The sequence below is a fragment of the Pseudophryne corroboree genome, chromosome 4 (assembly GCF_028390025.1).
Source record: "Pseudophryne corroboree isolate aPseCor3 chromosome 4, aPseCor3.hap2, whole genome shotgun sequence".
Classification (NCBI taxonomy): Eukaryota; Metazoa; Chordata; class Amphibia; order Anura; family Myobatrachidae; genus Pseudophryne; species Pseudophryne corroboree.
In genome coordinates, this window is record NC_086447.1 from 618255651 (window position 1) to 618279848 (window position 24198).

Below are 24198 nucleotides of genomic sequence, written 5' to 3' on the forward strand. Positions count from 1 at the left end.
CACACCAAGATACATACTTCCTCCAGATACGGTGATAATGTTTCGCCGTCCCCTCCTTCCTAGCCTTTATCAGAGTAGGGATGACTTCCTCCGGAATACCTTTCCCAGCTAGGATTCGGTTTCCAACCGCCATGCCGTCAAACGTAGCCGCGGTAAGTCTTGGAATACGTAGGGCCCCTGCTGCAACAGGTCCTCCCTGAGAGGAAGAGGCCACGGATCTTCTGTGATCATTTCCTGAAGATCTGAATACCAGGCCCTTCGAGGCCAATCTGGAACAACGAGTATTGTCTGTACTCTTTTTTGTCTTATGATTCTCAATATTTTTGAGATGAGAGGCAGAGGAGGGAACACATAGACCGACTGAAACACCCATGGTGTCACTAGGGCATCTACCGCTACTGCCTGAGGGTCCCTTGACCTGGCACAATACCTCCGAAGCTTTTTATTGAGGCGTGACGCCATCATGTCTATTTGAGGAAGTCCCCAATGACTTGTTATCTCTGCAAAGACTTCTTGATGAAGTCCCCACTCTCCTGGATGGAGATCGTGTCTGCTGAGGAAGTCTGCTTCCCAGTTGTCCACTCCCGGTATAAAGACCGCTGTCAGAACGCTTACGTGATTTTCCTCCCAGCGAAGAATCCTGATGGCTTCCTCCATCGCCACTCTGCTCCTTGTCCCGCCTTGGCGGTTTACATGAGCTACGGCTGTGACGTTGTCTGATTGAATCAGCACCGGTAGGTCGCGAAGCGGATTCTCCACCTGTCGTAGGCCGTTGTATATGGCCCTCAATTCCAGCACGTTGATGTGCAGAGAAGCCTCCTGGCTTGACCATAGTCCCTGAAAATTTCTTCCTTGTGTGACTGCTCCCCATCCTCGGAGGCTCGTGTCCGTGGTTAACAGAACCCAGTCCTGAATGCCGAACCTGCGACCCTCTAGAAGGTGAGCACCCTGCAGCCACCACAGGAGAGCCCTGGGGGACAGGCTTATCTTCTGATGTAATTGTAGATGGGACCCTGACCACTTGTCCAGAAGGTCCATATTGAAATGTCCTCGCATGGAACCTGCCGAAGGGGATGGCCTCGTAGGCTGCCACCATTTTCCCCAGAACTCGAGTGCATTGATGAACAGACACTCTTTTTGGTTTTAGCAGGTCTCTGACCATGTTCTGGAGGTCCTGAGCTTTTTCCATTGGGAGAAAAACCCTCTTCTGTTCCGTGTCCAGAATCATGCCTAGGAATGATAGTCGAGTTGTTGGAACCAATTGTGACTTTGGCAGATTGAGAATCCAACCGTGCTGTTGTAGCACTCTCAGAGAGAGCGACACGCTCTTCAGCAACTGATCTCTCGATCTCGCTTTTATCAGGAGATCGTTCAAGTACGGGATAATTGTGACTCCCTGCCTGCGTAGGAGCACCATCATCTCCACCATCATCTTGGTGAAAATCCTCGGTGCCATGGAAAGCCCAAACGGCAGCGTCTGAAACTGGTAATGACAGTCCTGTTCAGCGAATCTCAGGTACTTCTGATGAGGAGGATATATGGGGACATGAAGGTAGGCATCCTTCACGTCCAGCGATACCATAAAATCCCCCCCTTCCAGGCTGGAGATTACTGCCCGGAGCGATTCCATCTTGAATTTGAACTTTTTCAAGTACAGGTTTAGGGATTTTAGATTTAAAATGGGTTCTGACCGAACCATCCGGCTTCGGGACCACGAACAGGGTTGAATAGTACCCTTTTCCCTGTTGGACCAGGGGCACCTTGACAATCACTTGCTGTTGACACAGATTTTGAATTGCAGCCAATACTACTTCCCTCTCCGGGGAAGAAGCTGGCAAGGCTGACTTGAAAAATCGGCGAGGGGGCACCTCTTCGAATTCCAGTTGTAGCCTTGGGATACAATCTCCATCGCCCAAGGATCCACGTCTGACCGAACCCAGACCTGGCTGAAGAGTCGAAGACGTGCCCCCACCGGTGCGGACTCCCTCAGTGGAGCCCCAGCGTCATGCGGTGGATTTAGCAGAAGCCGGGGAGGACTTCTGCTCCTGGGAACTAGCCGAAGCAGGTGTTCTCTTTCCTCTACCCTTACCTCTGGTGAGGAAGGAGGAGCCCCGACCTCTTCTGGCCTTATGCGACCGAAAGGACTGCATCTGATACTGTGGAGTTTTCTTTTGCTGTTGGGGAACAAAAGGTAAAAAAGTAGATTTACCCGCGGTAGCTGTGGAAACCAGGTCCGCTAGACCATCCCCAAACAAAACTTCACCCTTGTAAGGTAAAAGCTCCATATGCGTCTTTGAGTCTGCATCACCCGTCCATTGGCGGGTCCACTGAGCTCGTCTCGCAGAAATAGCCATGGCGTTGGCTCTGGAACCAAGCAGCCCAACGTCTCTTTGAGCGTCTCTCGTATATAAGACTGCATCTTTAATGTGACCTAGGGTCAGTAAAATGGTATCCCTGTCTAGGGTATCAAAGTCAGCTGACAAGGTATCTGTCCACGCTGCAACTGCGCTACAAACCTATGCTATCGCCGGTCTGAGCAAAGCACCCGTATGCGTAAACATAGATTTTAAGGTAGTTTCCTGTCTGCGATCAGCAGGATCCTTGAGGGCTGCCGTGTCTGGAGACGGTAGCGCCACCTTCTTGGACAGACGCGTTAAAGCCTTGTCCACCCTAGGCGAGGATTCCCAACTGTCCTGTGTAGGGAAAGGATATGCCATAAGAATCCTCTTGGGAATCTGCATTTTTTTGTCTAGAGTTTCCCAAGCTTTTTCAAATAACTCGTTCAGCTCATGAGATGGGGGAAAGGTTACCTCAGGTTTCTTTTCCTTATACATGCGCACCCTCGTGTCAGGGACAGAGGGGTCCTCAGTGATATGCCAATCATCTTTTATTGCAATCATCATATAATGAATACTTTTGGCCACCCTTGAGTGTAACTTTGCCTCATCGTTGTCGACACCGGAGTCAGAATTCGTGTCGGTATCAGTGTCTGCTGTTTGGGATAGGGGACGTTTTTGAGACCCTGAAGGGCCCTGTGACCCAGTCCAATACGTGGATTGACTCCCTGCTTTTTCCCTGGACTCTGCTTTGTCCATTCTCTTATGTAATAGGGTCACGCTTGCATTTAACATATTCCACATGTCCAACCAATCATGAGTCGGCGTTGCCGACGGAGACACACCAATCATCTGCTCCTCCTCCTCCTTGGACGAGCCTTCCGCTTCAGACATGCCGACACACACGTACCGACACCCCCACACACACAGGGATATATCTATAAGGGGACAGTTCCCCAACAAGGCCCTTTGAAGAGACAGAGAGAGAGTATGCCAGCACACACCCAGCGCCAACTGACACTGGAAACAAATTCCCAGAAATAGCGCTTTTATATATAATAATCGTGTAATACACTCACTGCGCCAATTAAAATCCCCCCCCCCCCCCTCTTTTCAGCCCTCTGTCATCGTGTTCAGCAGGGGAGAGTCCGGGGAGCCAGCTTCTCTGCAGTGCTGTGTGGAGAAAATGGCGCTGGTTAGTGCTGAGGGACCAAGCTCCGCCCCCTCCAGCAGCGGGCTTCGGTCCCGCTCAATTGTATCAGTGCCTGTCAGTGTGTGTAGTGTGTGGGAGCAATGGTGCGCAGCGTTACCGCTGCGCGCTTACCTCAGGGAAGATCTGAAGTCTTCTACCGCCTTGAAGTCTTCTTTTCCTCTCATACTCACCCGGCTTCTATCTTCCGGCTCTGCGAGGACGACGGCGGCGCGGCTCTGGGACGAACAGCGCGGGGAGACCTGCGTTTCCGACTCCCTCTGGAGCTAATGGTGTCCAGTAGCCTAGGAAGCAGAGCCTATCACTTAAGTAGGTCTGCTTCTCTCTCCTCAGTCCCACGATGCAGGGAGCCTGTTGCCAGCAGTGCTCCCTGAAAATAAAAAACCTAACAAAATTCTTTTTCAGAGAAACTCAGGAGAGCTCCCCTGTAATGCACCCAGTCTCCTCTGGGCACATGATCTAACTGAGGTCTGGAGGAGGGGTATAGAGGGAAGAGCCAGTGCACACCCAAACTTAATGTTCTTTATAGTGCCCATGTCTCCTGCGGAGCCCGTCTATACCCCATGGTCCTTACGGAGTCCCCAGCATCCTCTAGGACGTAAGAGAAATTGTGTATAAACATCAAAACCAATATCATGGTAGAGCTACAGTAGCTTGACATTATAGAAATATACTATTGAGTATTAAAATAACCTTACTTGTTGTTGTGGGTACATTCCAGTCTGATGGCCTCCATAAGGCGGCTGTCCTGCAGGGGGTCCTTGCCCTGGATACTGCTGACCATAGGCTTCATGCCTAGAAAACAAAGTTACATACAAATATATTGTAGAAATTAAATACCACTTAATGTCTGTGGAGTTGGTAAAAAGGTTCTACATTTTGTAATCTATCCATTCAAAAGAAGCGCAAGAGAAAATCAATACACTATAATCAATAACCTACAGTAATATAGATATTTATATTTATATTTCAATTGTGATTTTTCTTTTCTATCTGTGATATGCACTAACTTTCCATGCGATTTTGACTATAGTGAAAATCGCAAGGTAATATCGCACCGTGTGTACACACCTCAAGACTCAAAAAGAAAATTTTAGTTTTAGGGAAAAAAAACATCAAATATTTGCTGCAGTTACTAATAAGGGACAGAGTTGCTTTAATATAGCATAGCAGAAGGGTAGGTAAGTGACCCCAGGGGGATGCAGTTACGTGGCCGGCGCACGGGATCCCGGCGGTCAGCATACCAATGCCAGGATCCCAAAGACTCACAGTGCCGCCAGCCACAATACTGGCTAACAGGGGCTATTCCCACTCGTGGGTGTCCATGACACCCATAGAGTGGGAATAGAACCTGTGGCGAGTGCAGCGAGCCACCGAGCCCGCAGCGTGGCAAGCATAACGAGCCCGCAAGGGTCTTCGTTGCGCTCGTACCCCTGCCGGCATTTTGGCAGCCGGGATCCCAGCGTGGGTATGCTGACCGCCGGGATCCCGAGCACCGGCCACGTATCCCCAACCCTTAAAGTACTGTCACTGCAACATTAAACTGTTGACATTGTGTAAGCACTTTTTTTTTTTCTTAAATTTTTTATTGAGACATCATGAAAATCACAAGATGTACATAGATCATAAAGTAAAAGTACACAGATATTAAAGTCAAAAGGTGTACATCAATTTCTTCTACAATATCTAATAATAAAGACAGTAGTTTTCCAAAAAATCAACAGTTATCATGCTAGTGTTATTGTATACAGTATAGGCAACCAAGAGGGATACCGCCACAGCCGCCCGCACCTAGACCAAGGATATAGGTTGTTCCTGTGTAGCCAATCTAGTCAGGTACCATGTGGTGTTTTTGAGGCTGTTATGAATGTTTAGACGTGTAGTAAGGGGCAAAGTGGAGATATAGGATTCCCACAGGTGAAAAAATCGTTCCACTTGTTTACCTTTATCTACAATGGCCTCCACCCAGTCCATCTTGAATATATGATGTAGCTTATTTAAACATAGTGGTATCTGTGGTGGTGTACTATTTATCCACCCCTGTAATATTGTCTTTTTCCCCGCCGCACTTAAGGCTATCAGTAGTTTTTTACATTCCGACGGCATGCGGAGGGCAGGGTCAATTATACCCAAAACTGCCCATTCGGGGGTAAAGGGCACATAGGTTATTAGGTTTGCCTCCGCATATCTCCTAACTAGATGCCAAAAGTATTGCACAATCGGACATGTCCACAAACAATGAAAGGTTTCCGCTTCACTCTGATGACATTTTGGACAAGAATGTGAGTCAGTCGCTCCCATATGGAAGCTCCGCAATGGGGATAAGTAAGTGTTGTGATACACATTAAGAAACAATTCAGTGTACATGCTTGCTGGGAGGACTTTTCAGGAGTAAAGTAACGATTTTTCCATAACTGGTATGGTCAGACCAGGAAAGTGAGCCAACCATGTGGACATACCACCCCTCACATGAGTGTGATCTAATATTTTTCTCAAGAAAGTGTAGTGGATGGAAATGGCCTTATGACTCAGTACATGTAAGCACTTTTTTTTTTAAATGTTTTTAACTTTTGAATTCAAGCTTTACGCCCTTGCAGCATCATTCTTCTATTCTATGTCGCTGAATACATCTATTGTCATTTATTGGAATCATTTTATGTTCATGGGGGGAATAAGCCTGGCAAATCACTAACAAATATATCTAAAGTTTTTAGAAAGAAAAGCTACATACATACTATTAGAGCCCCTACCACAGACGCTGCCCTTACACATACTACAGCGATTGTTTGCCAATTTCAAGGATACTATGAACAGCTATGTAGAACCAAATCCATAGATCCCTCTCTCTCCAGGGTAGGCTGCTGGATGGGCAATCTTCCTCATGCCTATAACGTTTTTACTTAAGGCCACCAGTCCCAGATGGTTTCACCAGTGAATATTATAAACTATTGCGTCATAACATCTCCCTTATTTTTTTTGACCTGTGCCAGCTGATACACTAACATTCTCCTTCGTATCCATTGGCGTTTCTATAATGGGTGCGGTGCACACCGCACCCATTGCACCCATTTTAATACTTACCTTTCCAGAGTCCAGCGCCGGGAGCTGTGATCGCGCCGGAATTCTCAGCCAAAATGGCCGTCGCGCATGCGCGGTAGCCACATTGGTCTCCGGATCATGGCGGGTGCCATGTTTCCGGAGACCTGCACATGCGCAGTAGACTCAGGCACAATGCCGGAGTCCACAGCGCCGTGCAGAGGAGGGGGCCCACCCGGAGGTGCACAAGGGCCCCCTCCTCTGTGGAAACGCCCCTGTCCCTATCCCACCTTTAATGAATCACATACCATTTTTCTGCCTACACCTAATTAGTACCAAAAATGGTGACCTCATCGAGACCAATTACCTTGCTCAATTTGGATTTTAAGCCTTTAGCAAAAATAATGGCCACAAGATTACAGTCACTCCGCCCAGACCTTCTTACATCCCATCAGTTAGATTTTATGAAAGGCCAACATTCGACCAAAGGCATTAGGTCAGCCATAGCTGTCCCTGTCATTTCCTTGCAAGACCCCTCCTTGAGCAAATGTTACTTATTGGGTCATTCCGAGTTGATCGGTCGCTAGCAGTTTTTAGCAGCTGTGCAAACGCATTGTTGCCGCCCACCGGGGAGTGTTTTTTCACTTTGCAGAAGTGCGAATGCCTGTGCAGCAGAGCGCCTGCAAAAACATTTTGTGCAAAACATGACCAGCCCAGAACTTACCCTTTGTGTGCGTTGATTCTAACGTTGGAGGGTTGGCTTTTGACGTCACACACCCGCCCAGCGTTCGGCCAGCCACGCCTGAGTTTTCCCTGGCACGCCTGCGTTTTTCTAAGCACACCCTGAAAACGGTCAGTTGACACCCAGAAACGCCCCCTTCCTGTCAATCCTCTTGCGGCTGCCAGTGCGAATGAAAACGTCGCTAGAACCTGTGCAAAACCACAAAGGACTTTGTACCCGAACATCGCACGTGCGCATTGCGGTGTATACGCATGCGCAGAAATGCAGATTTTTAGCCTGATCGCTGCGCTGCGAACAACGGCAGCTAGCGATCAACTCGGAATGACCCCCTTAGTCTTGATTACAACAAGGCTTTTGATACCAATCTCTGGCCCTACCTGTATGATGTTCTTACACATCGAGGCTTTGGCCAGGTCAAGGTTAAATGAACTGCAGTGAGGTTAAGTAACAAAGTGTAGGGGAACTCATCAGGGTTTCTTTTTAAATTATCCTTGGACCCCCTGCTACATCTAATTCAACAGTGCAAAAATGTCTGGGGCATTCGAGTGGGAATACAGGAAATAAAAATCACAGCATTTGCAGATGATGTTTTGTTGTATCTTTTTAATCCCCTCTCCCCATGGCAAAATTAATTCCCCATTAACCTAGAAAAATCAGTTGCTTTGTACTTCAAACCAGGCTACGCAACATGTGGACAATTTTAACACAATAATTTTGAATGGGCACAAAGTAGTTTCACTTATTTGGGAGTACACTCTTCTTTATACCAGACGAGTGTCACCAAGGCTCTGAAAGCTTTGATTTGGGATCTGTACGGTTGGTGCTGTCTCCAGCTCTCCTACTGTGTAGGGCCTATTTACTTAAATGTATTTATTTTCCCCCAAAATTGATTTATCTCCTTCAATTACTTCCTGTTTTACTTATCTTAGAAGACACAAAATAACCTCAATATGGTACAGACATGTCCTCATACATTGCTGCAGTCATGATAAACAGCCCTTCTCGGAGCACCTGGTCCTGTGCGACAGCGTCCGGAATCTTTTTTTTTAACGCCTTTTCCCCCGAAAATTTGTCTTAGCCAAAATGTGATGTGAGTTGGATGCACCAGGAGAATGTGTTGATTCAATTACAAGTGTTGCAAATCAAATTAATCAGTGCAATCTTCCGATGCTTCCTAGTTACTCTGCAAATAAAGGCATTCAGTGCAAGCAAAATCGCATGGAACCTGGAATGGAACAACCTCCTAGATACACTAGTCACAACCTCCACCTGGACGTAAGGCGATTTCCTTTCATTACTCTTTTCTATGTGAAAAATGAGATTACAACAGAACTAGGACAGGAATGCCTCAGTGGTTGCACTGTTTCCAGAACTGACAATTGACATTTTCTTTCAAGCCTTAGCAGAGTCATGTCCATAATTCCTCCTAGCTCTTATAGGGAGCTATTTTCTTTGTACAGTATATTATAGGAAATAAATATGCCCAAACCATAAATTTGTAATGGGTTAATTTTCCTCCCGGATTCAGTATGATATCTTGATGGACAGGATGCCGTTGGTAAGAATACAGACAGCGGCATCCCGACCATCAGAATCCTGACAGCACCGCAGAAATTACTGTAACCCTCACTTGTTCCTTACCCTAACCCTCCCTGGTGGTGCCTAAACCTAACCCTCCCCGCTTGGTGCCTAACCCTAACCTCCCCTTCTTAGTGCCTAGCCCTAACCCCACTCTGGCAGCGATTGCCAGAGGGGGCAGTTTTTACTCTTCCACTATGGCATTCAAGATATTGGCGCTGCTGCTTCCTGCTTTGCCTCGGTAAAGATATATTTAGCCCTGTATTTGAAAAATGACAGTTAGAAACTGGTTAGTCGGTACTTTAGCTTCCTTCCACTTAGTCTCTCTCCAAGTATATAGACCATTTATCTCTTTTCAAGACTTAGTAAACAAAACCATAAGATACTGCCTTATATACATTTTTTGCACATTGGGACAACAGTCTTTCTTAGTGCCCCATTGTGTAGGACATTAGCAAGGCCTGACAATGGGCACTAAAACACAACAGTGGTCATCTAATACTCAGCTGAAAGGCCAGAAACTGAAGGACATCATTACAAACCGGCCATTGTAGGTGACACATGGCATACTTTAACAGTCTGAACTGTGTCTACTCTCCATTTTTACTACACATACAGTAAGCTTCTTTAAGATAACCATAAGGATGCCAGGGAGGGGGCCTCAATCAATGTAGTAAAGTGGGGGCTTTTATTAGTAAAGGAGAGAAACACCAAAGTGGGACCATTGTGATTTCCCATTTGGATTAGGCTAAGCATACCACTGTAGGAATAGCAACCATTGGCAGCAGGTTGTGCTTGATATATGGCTGTAGTTAATTTCATGAGCACAAACACTTCTATCATTTGCCATTGTACATACATTACACTGCTCACCTTTGCTGTCCTGGATAACGGTTTGGGGAGTACATGCTTGGATCACTGTTTGAAGGCCCAATATTGTTTTGACCTGGGGGGCCCATACTGCCTTCAGCGCCAATGCCGTATTCTGACCTAAAGAAAAACATTACATAATATGACAAAGGTAAGCTAAAAACAGAATAAACCCATAACACAATCATGCATCAATGTTCTCCAGGCTTCTCATTATTACTCTGCATTTTAAACCTTTACTTTGCTAACTATCTTTACAAGTATTACCTTTTAAATCCATAACAATCTACTGTGTAATATGAGGATTACACAAGAGAACACCTATATAATCTTTTAAGAGCTACAAATCTACAGCTCTCACTTTCACTTGGACTATTCTAATTCACCAGTGAATAGCTATTTAAATAATCAAAAAAAGAAAATCTGACAGAAAGGCCCTGGTTGTCTATATTTATATATTTACTGTAAACTGGGGAATGTTATGTCATCATCCAACCTTCATAAACTTGATCCCACATAAAAACTATGAGATGTGTAACTATATGAAGCTAACTGTACCCTGTAAAAAAAAAAAAAAAATAGGATTTTAATTACGGTAAATCCTTTTCTTGTGGTCCGTAGAGGATACTGGGGTCCACATTAGTAACATGGGGTATAGATGGGTCCATTAGGAGCCTTGGGCACTTTAAGAAATCAATAGTGTGCACTGGCTCCTCCCTCTATGCCCCTCCTACCAGACTCAGTCTAGAAACTGTGCACGAGGAGACGGACATATCCTGAGGAAGGATATAACAGAACAGTGGTGAGATTCGGGCCAGCACACACAAAAGAGAGGAAAGCCATGCTAACCAAACTTGAACAGGAACAGCAACAGCTGAACCAACAACATTACTGAACAAAGTAACAGTGCAGGAAAAACGAAGCACTCGGCGGGCGCCCAGTATCTTCTACGGACTACGAGAAAGGATTTACTGTTTTTAAATTACTATTTTCTCTTACGTCCTAAAGGATACTGGGGTCTACATTAGTACCATGGGGATGTACCAAAGCTCCCAAACTGGGTGGGAGAGTGCTGAGGCTCCTGCAGAACAGACTGACCAAACTGAAGGTCCTCAGAGGCCAAAGTATCAAACTTGTAGAACTTAGCAAACGTGTTTGAACCCGACCAAGTAGCTGCTCGGCAGAGCTGTAAAGCAGAGACACCCCAGGCAGCCGCCAGGAAGAACCCACCGACCTAGTACAGTGGGCCTGTACTTTAGGAACCGGCAACCCTGCCGATGAATAAGCAAGCTGGATAGTAAGCCTGATCCAGTGAGCAATAGACTGCTTAGAAGCAGGAAACCCAATTTTCTTGGGATCATAGAGAACAAACAGCGAGTCAAATTTCCTTGGACGAGCTGTCCGCTTCACGTAGATCTTCAAAGCCCTCACAACATCCAAGGACTTTGAGGTAGCAGAGGTGTCAGTAGGCACCGGAACCACACTAGGTTGGTTGATATGAAACGCTGACACCACCTTAGGAAGAAATTGCTGACGAGTTCTCAGTTTAGCTCTATCTTCATTAAAAATCAAATAGGGGCTTTTGTGAGACAAAGCCCCCAGTTCTGACACACGCCTTACAGAAGCGAATGCCAACAGTATAACGGTCTTCCACGTAAGAAACTTTATGTCAACCGCCTGTAAAGGCTCAAACCATTCCAATTGTAGGAACTGCAACACCACGTTAAGATGCCAAGGTGCCGTGGGAGGCACAAAGGGCGGTTGGATGTGCAGAACACCCCTTCAAGAACGTCTGAACCTCAGGGAGGGAAGCCAATTGTTTCGGGAATAAAATGGATAAGGCCGAAATTGGGACCTTCAAAGAGCCCAAACGTAGGCCCACATCCACGCCCAACTGTAGAAAAAGGAGAAAACATCCCAGCTGAAATTCTACTGCAGGAAATTTCCTGTTTTCACACCACGAGACATAATTTTTCCAAATACGGTGGTAATGTTTAGACGTTACTCCTTTCCTGGCTTGGATCAGGGTTGGAATAACCTTGTCCGGAATGCCTTTCCGGGCTCAAATTTGACGCTCAACTTCCATGCCGTCAAACGTAGCCGTGGTAAGGCTTGATAGATGAACGGCCCCTGTTGTAGAAGATCCTCTCGAGAGGTAGTGGCCACGGGTCCTCTAGGAGCATCTCCAGTAGATCCACGTACCAGGCCAATCCGGACCAATGAGAATTGCTTGAACCTTTTCCCTTTTTATTCTTTTGAGAATTCATGGGATCAGTGGAAGAGGTGGAAACACGTAAACCCTTTGGTAGACCCACGAGTCACCAGAGCGTCCACAGCCACTGCTTGCGGGTCCCCCGACCTGGAACAATACCGCTTTAGCTTCTTGTTGAGACGAGAGGCCATCATGTTTATTTGTGGAATTCCCCAACGACGTGTTAAGGACTCGAACACTTGCGGGTGAAGCCCCACTCTCCCGGGGTGGAGGTCGTGTCTGCTGAGGAAGTCCGCTTCCCAGTTGTCTACTCCCGGAATGAAGATTGCCAACAGCGTCACCGTGTGTCTTTCTGCCCAGAGGAGAATTTTTGTTACCTCTGACATTGCTGCTCTGCTCTTCGTTCCACCCTGTCAGTTTATGTACGTTACTGCCTTCACATTGTCCGACTGAACCTGAATGGCTTGATCTTGAAGAAGATGCGATGCCTGTAGAAGGGCGTTGTATATGGCCCTTAGTTCCAGAATGTTGATTGGAAGAATGGCTTCCTGACTTGACCATTTTCCTTGGAACTGTTCCCCCTGGGGACCGCTCCCCAACCTCTGAGACTTGCATCTGTGGTTAGCAGAATCCAATTTTGAATCCCAAACCTTCGACCCTCAGTCAGATGAGAAGTCTGAAGCCACCACAGAAGAGAAATCCTGGCTTTTGGCGACTGACGTATCCTCTGGTACATGTGAAGATGCGATCCGGACCATTTGTCCAGCAGATACAGCTGCAAGGGCCTCGCATGAAACCTTCCGTACTGCAGAGCCTCATAAGGTGAATGCATAGAAGGTGAATACATAGATGCACCGATATCCAGGCTGGTTTTAGAACATTTCCAACAGAAGAAATACCTTCTGTTCCTCCGTATCCAGTATCATCCCCAGGAACGGAAGCCTCCGTGTTGGTTCCAGGTGGGATTTTGGTAGGTTCAGAATCCATCCGTGACCCTAAAGTAACATACATAACATAGTAATTAAGGTTGAAAAAAAGACAATTGTTCATCGAGTTCAACCTATTTGTGGTCTCCTATGCAGTCTTATTATAGGACTAGTTATTTTTATGTTAGGACAAGTTATATTAACTATAATGCGTGCCTACGCACCATAACCCTGAATATCTTTATCCAATAGGAATTTATCTAACCCATTCTTAAAGGTGTTGACTGAGTACGCCATTACTACTCTCTCAGGCAGGGAATTCCAAACACGTATTGTCCTTACTGTGAAAAAACCTTTCCGCCTCAATGTGCGGAAACTCCTCTCCTCTAACCTAAGCGAGTGACCATGTGTCCGTTGTGCAGATCTTATAGAAAACAGGTCCCTCCCAAGTTCTGTGTATTGACCCCTTATATATTTGTAGATGTTGATCATGTCCCCTCTTAGTCTCCTCTTTTCCAGTGTAAACATGCATAGCCTTGCAAGCCTTTTCTCGTATTCCAGCGTCTCCATGCCCTTGATTAGTTTGGTCGCCCGCCTCTGAACCTTTTCTAGCTCCAGGATATCCTTTTTGTAATATGGTGCCCAAAATTGCACACAGTATTCAAGATGTGGCCTCATTAGTGATTTATATAATGGGAGTATAATACTGTTGTCCCTTGCATCAATTCCTCATTTTATGCATGCTAATATCTTATTAGCCTTCTTTGCTGCACTCCTACTTTGGGTACTGCTGCTTCATTTGTTATCTATGTGTACCCCTAAGACTTTTTCCAGTACAGAATCCCCTAATATTACCCCATTTAGTATGTAGGTGTTATTTTTGGTCTTACCCCCACAGTGCGTTACCTTACACTTGTCTGTGTTGAATCTCATTCTCCATTTTGCTGCCCATGCATCCTCCTCTGTATTTATAACCTTACACAATTTGGTATCGTCTGCAAAAATGGACACCATGCTCTCTAGACTTACTGTTAGGTCGTTGATGAAAATGTTGAACAAAAGTGGTCCAACTACAGTCCCTTGTAGCACACCACTTAGTACTTTAATCCAATTTAAAAATGATTCATTGACCACAACGCGCTGCTGCCTATTATCTAACCATTTACTGACCCAAGTGCATATTGTGCTCCCTAGCCCTATTTCTTATAGCTTATAGATAAAACGCATGTGTGGTACAGTGTCGAAAGCTTTGGCAAAGTCTAAAAAGATTACATCCACTTCCTTACCCTGATCAAGGCTCGCACTTACTGTTTCATAAAAGTCAAGTAAGTTGGTCTGACATGATCTGTCCTTCACAAATCCATGTTGGTTCTTTTTAATTAACTTATTTGCTTCAAGGAACTTTTGAATACTGTCCCTTAGAATACCTTCCAATACTTTCCCCACTATAGATGTAAGACTAACTGGTCTATAATTACCTGGTTCAGCTTTGCTCCCCTTTTTGAATATCGGCACTACCTCCGCTATACGCCAGTCTTTGGGAACCATACCCAATTTAACCAAATCCATGAAGATCAAAAATAGAGGTCTTGCTAGTTCAGCGTGCAGCTCCATAAGAACCCTCGGGTGAATTCCATCTGGACCAGGTGACTTATTAATCTTTAACTTTTTTAATCGGTCACAGACTACCCCCTCACATAAATAAGCATTTAGCAGTGAGACATTATTTTTGTTGAGATTTTGTGTTAGACCCAGCATTTGGTCCTCTGGTAAATACCGTTGAAAAAAACTTGTTTAGTTTGTTTGCTATGTCATTATCATTTTTTTATTAAGACTCCCCTCTTGTCCTTTAAAGGGCCCATACTCTCCTTCTTTAGTCTCTTGCTGATGATGTACTTAAAAAACATTTTGGGATTCGCTTTGCTTTCCTTTGCTACTAGTTTTTCAGTTTCTATTTTAGCCGCTCATTCCTTTTTTGCATATTTTGTTACAGTCCTTATAGTGCTGAAATGACTCCGCATCCCCCTCAGATTTGTATTTTTTAAATTTTTATTCCTTTTTTTGCTGCTGGTGGGAATAAATTTACAAGTATTATTAATTAGCAGTGATTTTAATACTTCCCATTCCTCTGTAGTATTTTTTCCTTGAAACAGAATTTCCCATTCAATGTCCCTTAATGCTTCCTTCATCATGTCAAAGTTGGCTTTGCTAAAGTTTAGAGTCCTAGTTGAGCCAGTATAGGACTGCTTATGAAAACGGATACTGAATGTGTCCATATTGTAGTCGCTGTTACCTATGGGCTCTCCTACTTCAATATTTGATACCAATTCCCAATTGTTAGTTAATCCCAGGTCTAAGATTGCATTTTACCTAGTTGGTTCCTTGATTAATTGAACTAAGTAATTATCATTTAGCGTGTTTAAAAACATATTGCCCCTAGCAGTATCACATGAATTGATTTTCCAGTTTATCTCGGGATAGTTAAAGTTTCCCATCACTAAATGTCTCCTACTTCTGCTGCTCTTTTAATTTGATTCAGTAACAATTTCTCGTCAGACACATTAATACCAGGCGGCCTGCAGCATAACCCCAATAATAACTTCTTTATTCCTTTACTCCCACATGCAATTTCTACCCATAAGTAATCGGGTTGAGAGGGCAATGCTGTCCAATAACCTCTCCCTGGAAGGCGCTTTTATCAGCAGGTCGTCCAGGTACAGTATTATGTTCACTCCCTGCTTGCGGAGGAGAAACATCATCTCTGCCATTACCTTTGTGAATACCCTTTGTGCCGTGGAGAGGCCAAATGGCAGGGCCTGAAAATGGTAGTGACAGTCCTGTAGTGCAAACCTTAGATAAGCCTGATGAGGCTGCCAAATTGGAATATGAAGGTAAGCATCCTTGAGGTCCAGAGGCACCAGGAATTACCCCTCCTCCAGGCCTGAGATCAACGCTCTCAGAGACTCCATCTTGAACTTGAACACCCTTAAATACGGGTTCAGTGATTTGAGGTTTAAAATGGGCCTTACAGAACCGTCCGGTTTTGGTACCACAAACAGGTTGGAGTAGTAACCCTTGTTGTGTAGGTGAAGTGGAACTGGGACAATGACCTGAGTCTGTACTAGTTTTTGAATTGCTGCCTGTAAAGTCGTACTTGCTTCCGGAGAAGCTGGTAAGCCTGATTTGAAGAATCTGTGAGGTGGAAGTTCCTGAAACTCCAGTCTGTATCCCTCGGTGATAAGGTTTGTGATCCAGGGATCCTGGCAAGATGTTGCCGAAACGTGACTGAAATAACGTAACCGAGCTCCCACCTGCCTGTCTTCCAGGCAGTACAGACCACCGTCATGCTGAAGTCTTTGAGGAAGCAGACCCGGAGGTCTGTTCCTGAGAACCTGCAGCTGCTGGTTTTATTACCTTTGAAGGCTGTAGAAGAACCTTTGGATTTGCCTTTGAATTCTGCTGTCCGAAAGGACTGCAGAGTTGGAGCAGAGTAGGTTTTCCTAGTCGGGTGCTGCAGAAGGAAGGTACATAGACTTACCCGCCGTAGGCATTGGATATCAACTTATCCATTTCATCCCCAAACAGGACCTCCTCTGTGAAAGGCAGATTTTCCACTCCTTTCCTGGAGTCTGCATCCGCAGTCTACTGGCGTAGCCACAATTCCCTGTGTGCTGACACTGCAATGGCAATGGTGTGTGCGTTGAGCAAACCAATTTCCTTTAAGGCCTCCACCATAAAATTAGCAGAATCTTGGATATGCTGCAGGAGTAAAACTATCTCCCCCCCTGGGTAAGGTATCCAATCAGTCAATTAGGTTACCTGACCACTTTGCAGTGGCTTTAGTGATCCATGCACAAGCAATAGTGGGTCTCTGGGCCACCCTCGCTGAAATGTATAGCGATTTGAGTGTGTTCTCAATTTTGCGGTCAGCTGTGTCCTTTAAGGATGCAGCCCCAGGCACAAGTAAGGCAATCTTACGTGACAACCTAGATATCAATGCGTCGACAATCAGCAGGTTGTCCCATTTCTTTCTATGGCGGAGTTTCAGACACTGGTATGGGAACTGAATCTCTATTCATCAGGTAATCCATAGTATGTCTTAAAATTTGCGTCTCTTTCTCATTATTGGATAATTACTTGAAATATTCAATATCATCCCTTTAATGGAAGCCAACCATGGGGGTTCTGCCCCACTAGCCTGAGAAAGAGCACTATCCTGGGTGCAGGGTAGTGGGTTTCCAGGGGAAGAAAGGCACTCAGCCGTGCAGGAAACACAATCCCTGGACACAGTAATGTGAAGGGGCACACCCACATACAGAATGTGAAAACACAGTTTTAACCCACACAGAGCCCTCAGGGAGACACAGAAATCGGAGCCAGCCACACACAGCGCCCCTGTAGCCAAGAAAATATTAGCAGGGTCACCATACTAAGTCCCTTAAGAGGGCGTAGTATTTAACACTACTCCCCCCCTTCTAAGACCCCCTGGCACCGCTGAGAGTTGGAGCCTTTGTGGAGGAGCTGTGATTCCCTGCGATTCCTGTCAGTGCAAGCTGCAGAGGGAAAATGGCGCTGGTGAGCTGCTGGATCCGCTTTTAGTGAAGCCCCGCCCCCTTAATGGCGCTCGGCTTCCCACTTTTTTTTATACTGGCCTGAAGTAATTTTTATGCCTAACAGAGGGTTAAATCCCATGGTAGATATGGGTGCCAGTGTGGGTAGTCATTGGTGGCTCAGCGTGCCCCTCACAGCGGGACACACGCAGCCGCATGTCCTCCTGAGCCCCCTGGAGCGCAGCCTGCACTCAGCGATGCACTCCTACCCTTGTGCTGCCATTCCCACCGGCGACTCGCTAACCAGGAAGCTGGAGCTGCACTCACCACTCTTCTCTCTTCTGGCTCTGTTAGGGGCGGCGGCGTGCTGTGGGAGGGTATACGGCGCCGTGGTGTGGCTTGGGAATAACCCCCTCAGGAGCTCATTGTCCTGTCAACGGAGAAACGGGACCATTAACTCTTCAGGAAGTTGGGCCGTTCTCCCCCCTAAGTCCCACGAAGCAGGCAGGCTGGTGCCAATCAGCCCTGCCTGAAAACAACAAATAAAAAATAAATGCAGAAAACTCTTCAGGAGCTTCCCTGAGTGTGACCGGCTCCTCCAGGCACATTTTCTAAACTGAGTCTGGTAGGAGGGGCATAGAGGGAGGAGCCAGTGCACACTATTGATTTCTTAAAGTGCCCAAGGTTCATAGTGGACCCATCTATACCCCTTGGTACTAATGTGGACCCCAGTATCCTCTAGGACGTAAGAGAAATAACCCAATCAATGCAGTGTGCAGTCACACACTATATAGATCTGCCCAGCTGCAATTCAGATCACCCCTTCACAAACTACAAGGTAAGATTCAAATAGTTAAAACTCTTAGACATCTCTAGCTTTCTATGCAAGGGCACATAGCTTAATGAACAGAGTATCTGACTGCAATGCCACAGCCAATGGGTTCGAATCCTGGGCACATCAGCATTCCAAACTGTAATATAGGACAGTGCGACTGAACAACAAAGAGTTGTTAAGTCAAGTCCATGAATTCTGTATAGGTATTAGCAACAAATAGGGTGTGGGTAGGAGACAGGGGCGGTTAGGAGATGCTGAGCTTCAGTAAGGGGGGAAGCTGCAAGTAAAAGTAATGAAATAATTTAGAATTGACAAGTGCTGCCAACAGCGCCCCCTACCCTGCAGCAATATGTGCAGAGCACACTCCGCACACACCTAGTTACAGCCCTGCCCATAAAATAGGTTACTAGTGGAGTAGCGAAAGGCTCAGTACATGGACTAAATCTTTAATATCATTATTGGTAATATTACTACTGGAATTCAAGGACACAGTCTTCTTTTTGTAGAGGATACAACATTTGAAATAGAGAATACACCAGGGAGGGCAACCAAAATGATTGATGGCCTAGGTCACAATTTCTAAAGTAGGGCCTCAGGACCCCATACAGTTCATGTTTTCCTGGTCACCTGTAGATTTTTTTTAAATTTGACAGTTAGTGATACACAGTGCACCTGCCGGGTGACCTGGAAAATGTGACCTGTGTTGGATCCTGTGGACCGAGTTTGAGAAACCCTGGTCTAGGTAGAATACAGGAGTGTTCAACAGCGTACTAAAAAAGGGGAAATTGTGTCCTTTTTTAGTCAATAATCCAAAGACTTAATATAGTATTATTAACAAATAAATGGCAAGTAGTGGAGGAGGAACTGGATCTATGAGTCACTATTATAAGTACCTTTTGGGTAGGCAGATGTTAGAAAAGCAATGAGGAAGGGAAGTTGTCTGACAGGTTGAACATAAAAAGAATCAATAGCAGAAAGAGAGTGACAGTGATGCCAATATATACGTCATTGGTGAGAACACAACTAGAACACTGTTCAGTGCTTATGCTACATCTTTGTAAGGATATAAATAAATTAGATATTGTGCAAATAAGGGCTACATGACAAAATGTAACAGGAAAGACTAAACAACCTCATTACTAATGGTATGGAGTAGCGAAGGGAGACAGAGATATTATATGATATGACGGAAATATGATAGAAATATATCAAAATACACATTTACTATAACCATATAGTAATAAGGCAGATCCTGAAAATCTAGGTCGCTTTTGGCGGACCATGTCCATAGAAGATGTCAAAATTAGGACAACCCTTAAGTCATGTTGGTGCATTCTTCTTTTTTTTTATTGGATTCTCATCTTTAAGTATGTGTTTAAGGCAATTATCTTATTTCATTAATCAATGTTCTTAGAACATGTACAAATGTCGCGGTATAACCATAACAGATTACCTTTAAGACTTTTCTAAAGCCCTAAACAACCTTTAAATGTCCCTTTGCTACTTGATAAATTATACATTCAACAGCAATTAAAAATTCCACCAGGTACAATTAACATATAACCAATCACTAATTGATTGTTTCCTGTTGTGTTTCATGTTTAACAAAATCCCAACGTAAATAAACCTTAATTGCCCAGCCCCTGGACTTCTGAGAAGTAACCATCCTGAATGGCTGCATGTGGCGGAGCTCCAAGGATATTTCACAGAACAGTATTAGCTTTCTGTGTTTTATTAGTAATACTCTTGGGATTTTATACCCTTGTTAACATATTGGTTTCATCTTTGCTTTGCAGTATGAAAGAATGCTTCAGAAACCCATATACAACTGATTTCAGCTGGATAAGACCTGGACATTACAAATTAGTGACATCATACAACATTGTAATTCTTGTTGCCCAGTATGTTCTTAATACTGTATATTGTTGTTAAATTGATTTTGGATTTCATATTTGCAAAATTGCATTCAGAGGAGCTCTCCCATTTTATTACCATGCAATGAGTAGCAAGCATACATCTGTTTACAGAGTAGCCCAGGTGGCTGACATGTCTCTTGTAGATATGATGTAGACCAACCTATATCTTTAGCAGCCACCAGGATGGGAGAAAGTAGGAGATTCATCTCCACCATGCTACTTGACACCTGTTTATTCCCTTTAAATAGGGGGATGATTCTCATATGACTTTTTAAAGACATTACCACTAAATGTAAATTTATTTACAGAAATAGTTGACATTATTTACTTAGCAATGAAATTAACTGTATTGGCTTATTCCCTTTCCCACTACAAATATTAGTATTCTCCACATGATACGTTTGACTCCAGAATTAGGTAATATAATAAAATGTTACTTTTAAGTTCACAGAAAGAAACTGCGCCATTTTTACAAGTAGCAGTGATAAACATGTACAATAAATGTTTTTAAAGCAACGGACCATCGCACTGTATACCAGATGGTGGCATCCACTGCTGCTTTTGTAAATGGATGCCATGTATGTACCATGCTGGTTTAATCAGGTCTCATGGTGGAGGATCCAGTCAGCATCCGTCTGGACAAACGCTGGGATCCTGACATGGATCACAATGCCAGCAGCGTAATCCCAAATAACTGCATCCCGATCGTAAGTATGCCGGGGCGGGTTAGGGTCAGGCTGCGGGGGGAGGCTTGGAGGTTAGGTTTAGGCACTATGAAGGGGGGTTAGGGTTAGGCTGTGGAAGAAGGATTAGGCTGTGGGGAGGGAAGGGCGGTTAGGGTTAGTGACCACCGGGAAGAGTTAGGGCTGTGGGGAGAGGGTTAGGCTGCAGGCACTAAGAATGGGGGGGGGGGGGGGGGGGGGTTAGGATTCGGCACTGAGGAGGGAGGGTTTTGGTAATACTATGGGGAGGGAGGGTTAAGCACCACCAGGGAATTTTAGGTTTAAGCACTAAGAAGGGGAGGGTTAGGGTTAGACTGTTAAGGGTTAGGCCCCAATGGGGAGGGTTAGAGTCAGGCTGCTGGAAAAGAGTTTTAGAGTTGGACTACTTACCTACTAGGTGTCAGGGATCCTGCGTGCAAGGATGCTGCTGACGGTATTCTGAATGCCGGCATCCCAAGCACTGGGATCCCGATACCATCCCTCATGGTGGCATGGTGGTCAGCATTAGTTCAAAGCAAATAGGCATGGGTTTCATTCCAAATTCATGGTGCTAGGAATTTCTGTATTAATAGGTTCCCTCCCAGGATCCAAGGAAATACTGAGAAATTGGCTTTTAACTAAAATGTACCTGTGTGATTGAGTGTTTTTGTGTTACTGTTCTCCAGAGATGCATGTGAATATTGTTATCTGATTGCACAAACATGGTTAAACAGACACATGCAGTTGCTGAAATATAAAGCCATCTGGTGGATGCAGGTAATTCTGAAGGGTTAAACTAAAATAAAAATGTAAATAGGAAAGGCGAGACATAGGTAAAATGCTGAGAGGGGATTTTAAAACATGACAAACTACTGATAACAATATAATACAGATTTGACTGCTATGTAACCATGGCTATAACTCCAGCTAAAAGTATAAACTGTATTAAACACAAAATTTGAACTTGCAGAATTGGTCTCCAACAATACAGATTTTAATAACTAATTTTTATAGTTTGACTTTATATTACACTCACCTCCTATCATAGCTTCCAGGTCCATAAGAGAATTGCTGCCGCTGACTCAAGCCCATATTGGACATCACTCCTGGGGGAGTCTGGTTGTAGATATCCGGCATGTTGCTGTTAGGCATTTGGCCAGGAGGCATGAAAGGCTCATTGCTTCCAGGCACTAAAATAATAAAATGAGAAAAAGTGCAAATTAAGCATGTTTTTCCTTTTACCTTGAGAGAGAGATATCAATTGTCCATAAAGCCTTTTAATGACCAGGCTGTAACCATGTCAGCTGAATTATACAAGCCTCTGGCAAACGGTTGAAACATTACAAGAGATTGGCTGTAAAAATGTATAGTACAACACAGAATGAGGGAAAAATACAAGCATATTCCCACAATTCAAAGGCCATGTTAGTAAGTTGGATTAAATCATAAAACAGTATAAACTGATACAAACTTGCCTCACAATAAGGTAATAGTGAGTTTATTGTCAATGATAATATTGTTTAGTCGTGCAGTGGCTACTGACTTATCTGTTATGTAACCTTAACCAGGACTGATGAGGAATCTGGGGGTGAACTAGTTGATGCCCTTCCCCAGTTGGCAATGGCACTCTTCCCCCTCAGGGGTTGTGCCCCACTGTCCTCTGCTCCTCAGAGTGGGAGTGTAGTGCTTGGCTTTTACAGCAGAGCCAAGTTGTCATACTCAGTCTACAGGAAGACATGGAGGAGCCAGGGGTGTAGCGAGGGTGGCTCCAGTGGAGCGCGAGCTCCGGGTGCTGGAAAAGTTAGAGGGCGCGTAGCCGCCTGCACCCCTTCCTCCGTCCACTATACCATAAGCCGCTGTACAGGCAGCTGCAGAGCAGAAGAAGGAGAAGCAGAAAGGTGCACACTGACTCGGAGACTATGTAGGGAACAGGGCAGGCCATAGGTGACAGCAGGAGACACTGACAGCCAGCACATGCCGGAGCTCTGCTGCCCTCTTTATATGTCTCAATGTCTGCGTGTAGCTGTGCAGCAGGGTTACTTCTGTTCTTCTACACTACTCTCTGTCCTGGCTGCTGCAGCACCTCTCTTTGCATTAAAAGCTGCAGATTAACACGTATAAGCGGCTCTACTGTGGTGTAACGTGTATAAATGGCTCTACTGTGGCATAACATGTATAAGGGGCTTTACTGTGTGGCGTAACGTGTATAAGGGGCTTTACTGTGTTGTGTAACGTGTATAAGGGGCTCTACTGTGTGGCGTAAAGTGACTAACGGACACTATTTTGGTGTAATGTGAATAACGGACAATACTGTAAGGTGCAATCTGAATTGGAACTATTCACACCCATTTCCCATGAAGCCAGGCCCCTATATTTTTGTTGTGCGCCTTAGGTGCGTACTGTCCCTATTTTAAACATGGGGGAAACTTTTGCCCTGAGATCTACAAGGTCTAGAACCGGCCCTGTCACCAATTTAGGATTTTAAAATATTTTTTCTTTTCAAATGTAACATGCCCACAATTCAATACAGGGTAGGGGGTGCCGAAACATACCCTTGCTCCGGGCACCATGGCACCTAGCTACACCTCTGAGAGGAGCAGCATCTGAGAGTTTCATGTTTGGGGATTCTGGGCAACCTCGGTTTTTAATGGGTAGCGTAGACCTTGACTCTTCACCCTGTATATGTTTTTTTAGCCCTTGCAGAATACCCAAGCTAGAAAGGAAGAATTCCTAGGAAACATCCAAACATACTGTGATGATTTCAGTACCAATCATGCATGTGCACATGGCACAATATTTCAAAGAGATTACCAAGGAAATAAAGGTTGAGAAGAAACAATTAGCAAATCAACTCCAAACTTTGTGGAAGTAAAGTAACCACCAAATATTAGGGCTGATTCAGAAGTGGGCGCTAATAACACAGCCACTGTGTCTTTGTACGCATCAACTGTGCAAAATTATGCTAGAGCCGCTGTAGTCTTAAATAAAAAGACACCCACTGCCGGCTTCTGTGACCCGATGCTGCGACCAAAGACAAAGCAGTGGATTACCAGCATAAACATCAGACATTGAGTAACCGTCAAAGTTGCTTAGGATGCCAGTGAAGCTGTGTCCACTGGTTTGGCATGTCCAGGACACAGGCTGACACGCCTCCCTTTTCTTGAAAGCTGCTGTCGAAAACATTGAAATAGGGTCCACCTCTGAATGAGCCCCAATGTTCCTATTATCAGAGTGCTTCTACTTTTGCACATCATTTTATGAGCTTGCAGATGACTGGAAACTCCAT

General features: G+C 45.0%; 1 protein-coding gene across 11 annotated transcripts in view; it reads right to left on the minus strand.

The window, feature by feature from the left end:
- The window catches only part of ARID1B (AT-rich interaction domain 1B), an 836140-nt gene that overhangs the window by 11081 nt on the left and 800861 nt on the right, over window positions 1-24198 (minus strand). For all 11 annotated transcript variants that reach the window (XM_063917671.1, XM_063917678.1, XM_063917670.1 and 8 more), the window contains 3 exons: window positions 21949-22102; window positions 9776-9892; window positions 4245-4341 (listed from right to left, as the gene is read on the minus strand). In XM_063917671.1, the coding sequence (XP_063773741.1) occupies window positions 4245-4341; window positions 9776-9892; window positions 21949-22102 (368 nt within the window). The remainder of the gene's footprint in view (window positions 1-4244; window positions 4342-9775; window positions 9893-21948; window positions 22103-24198) is intronic.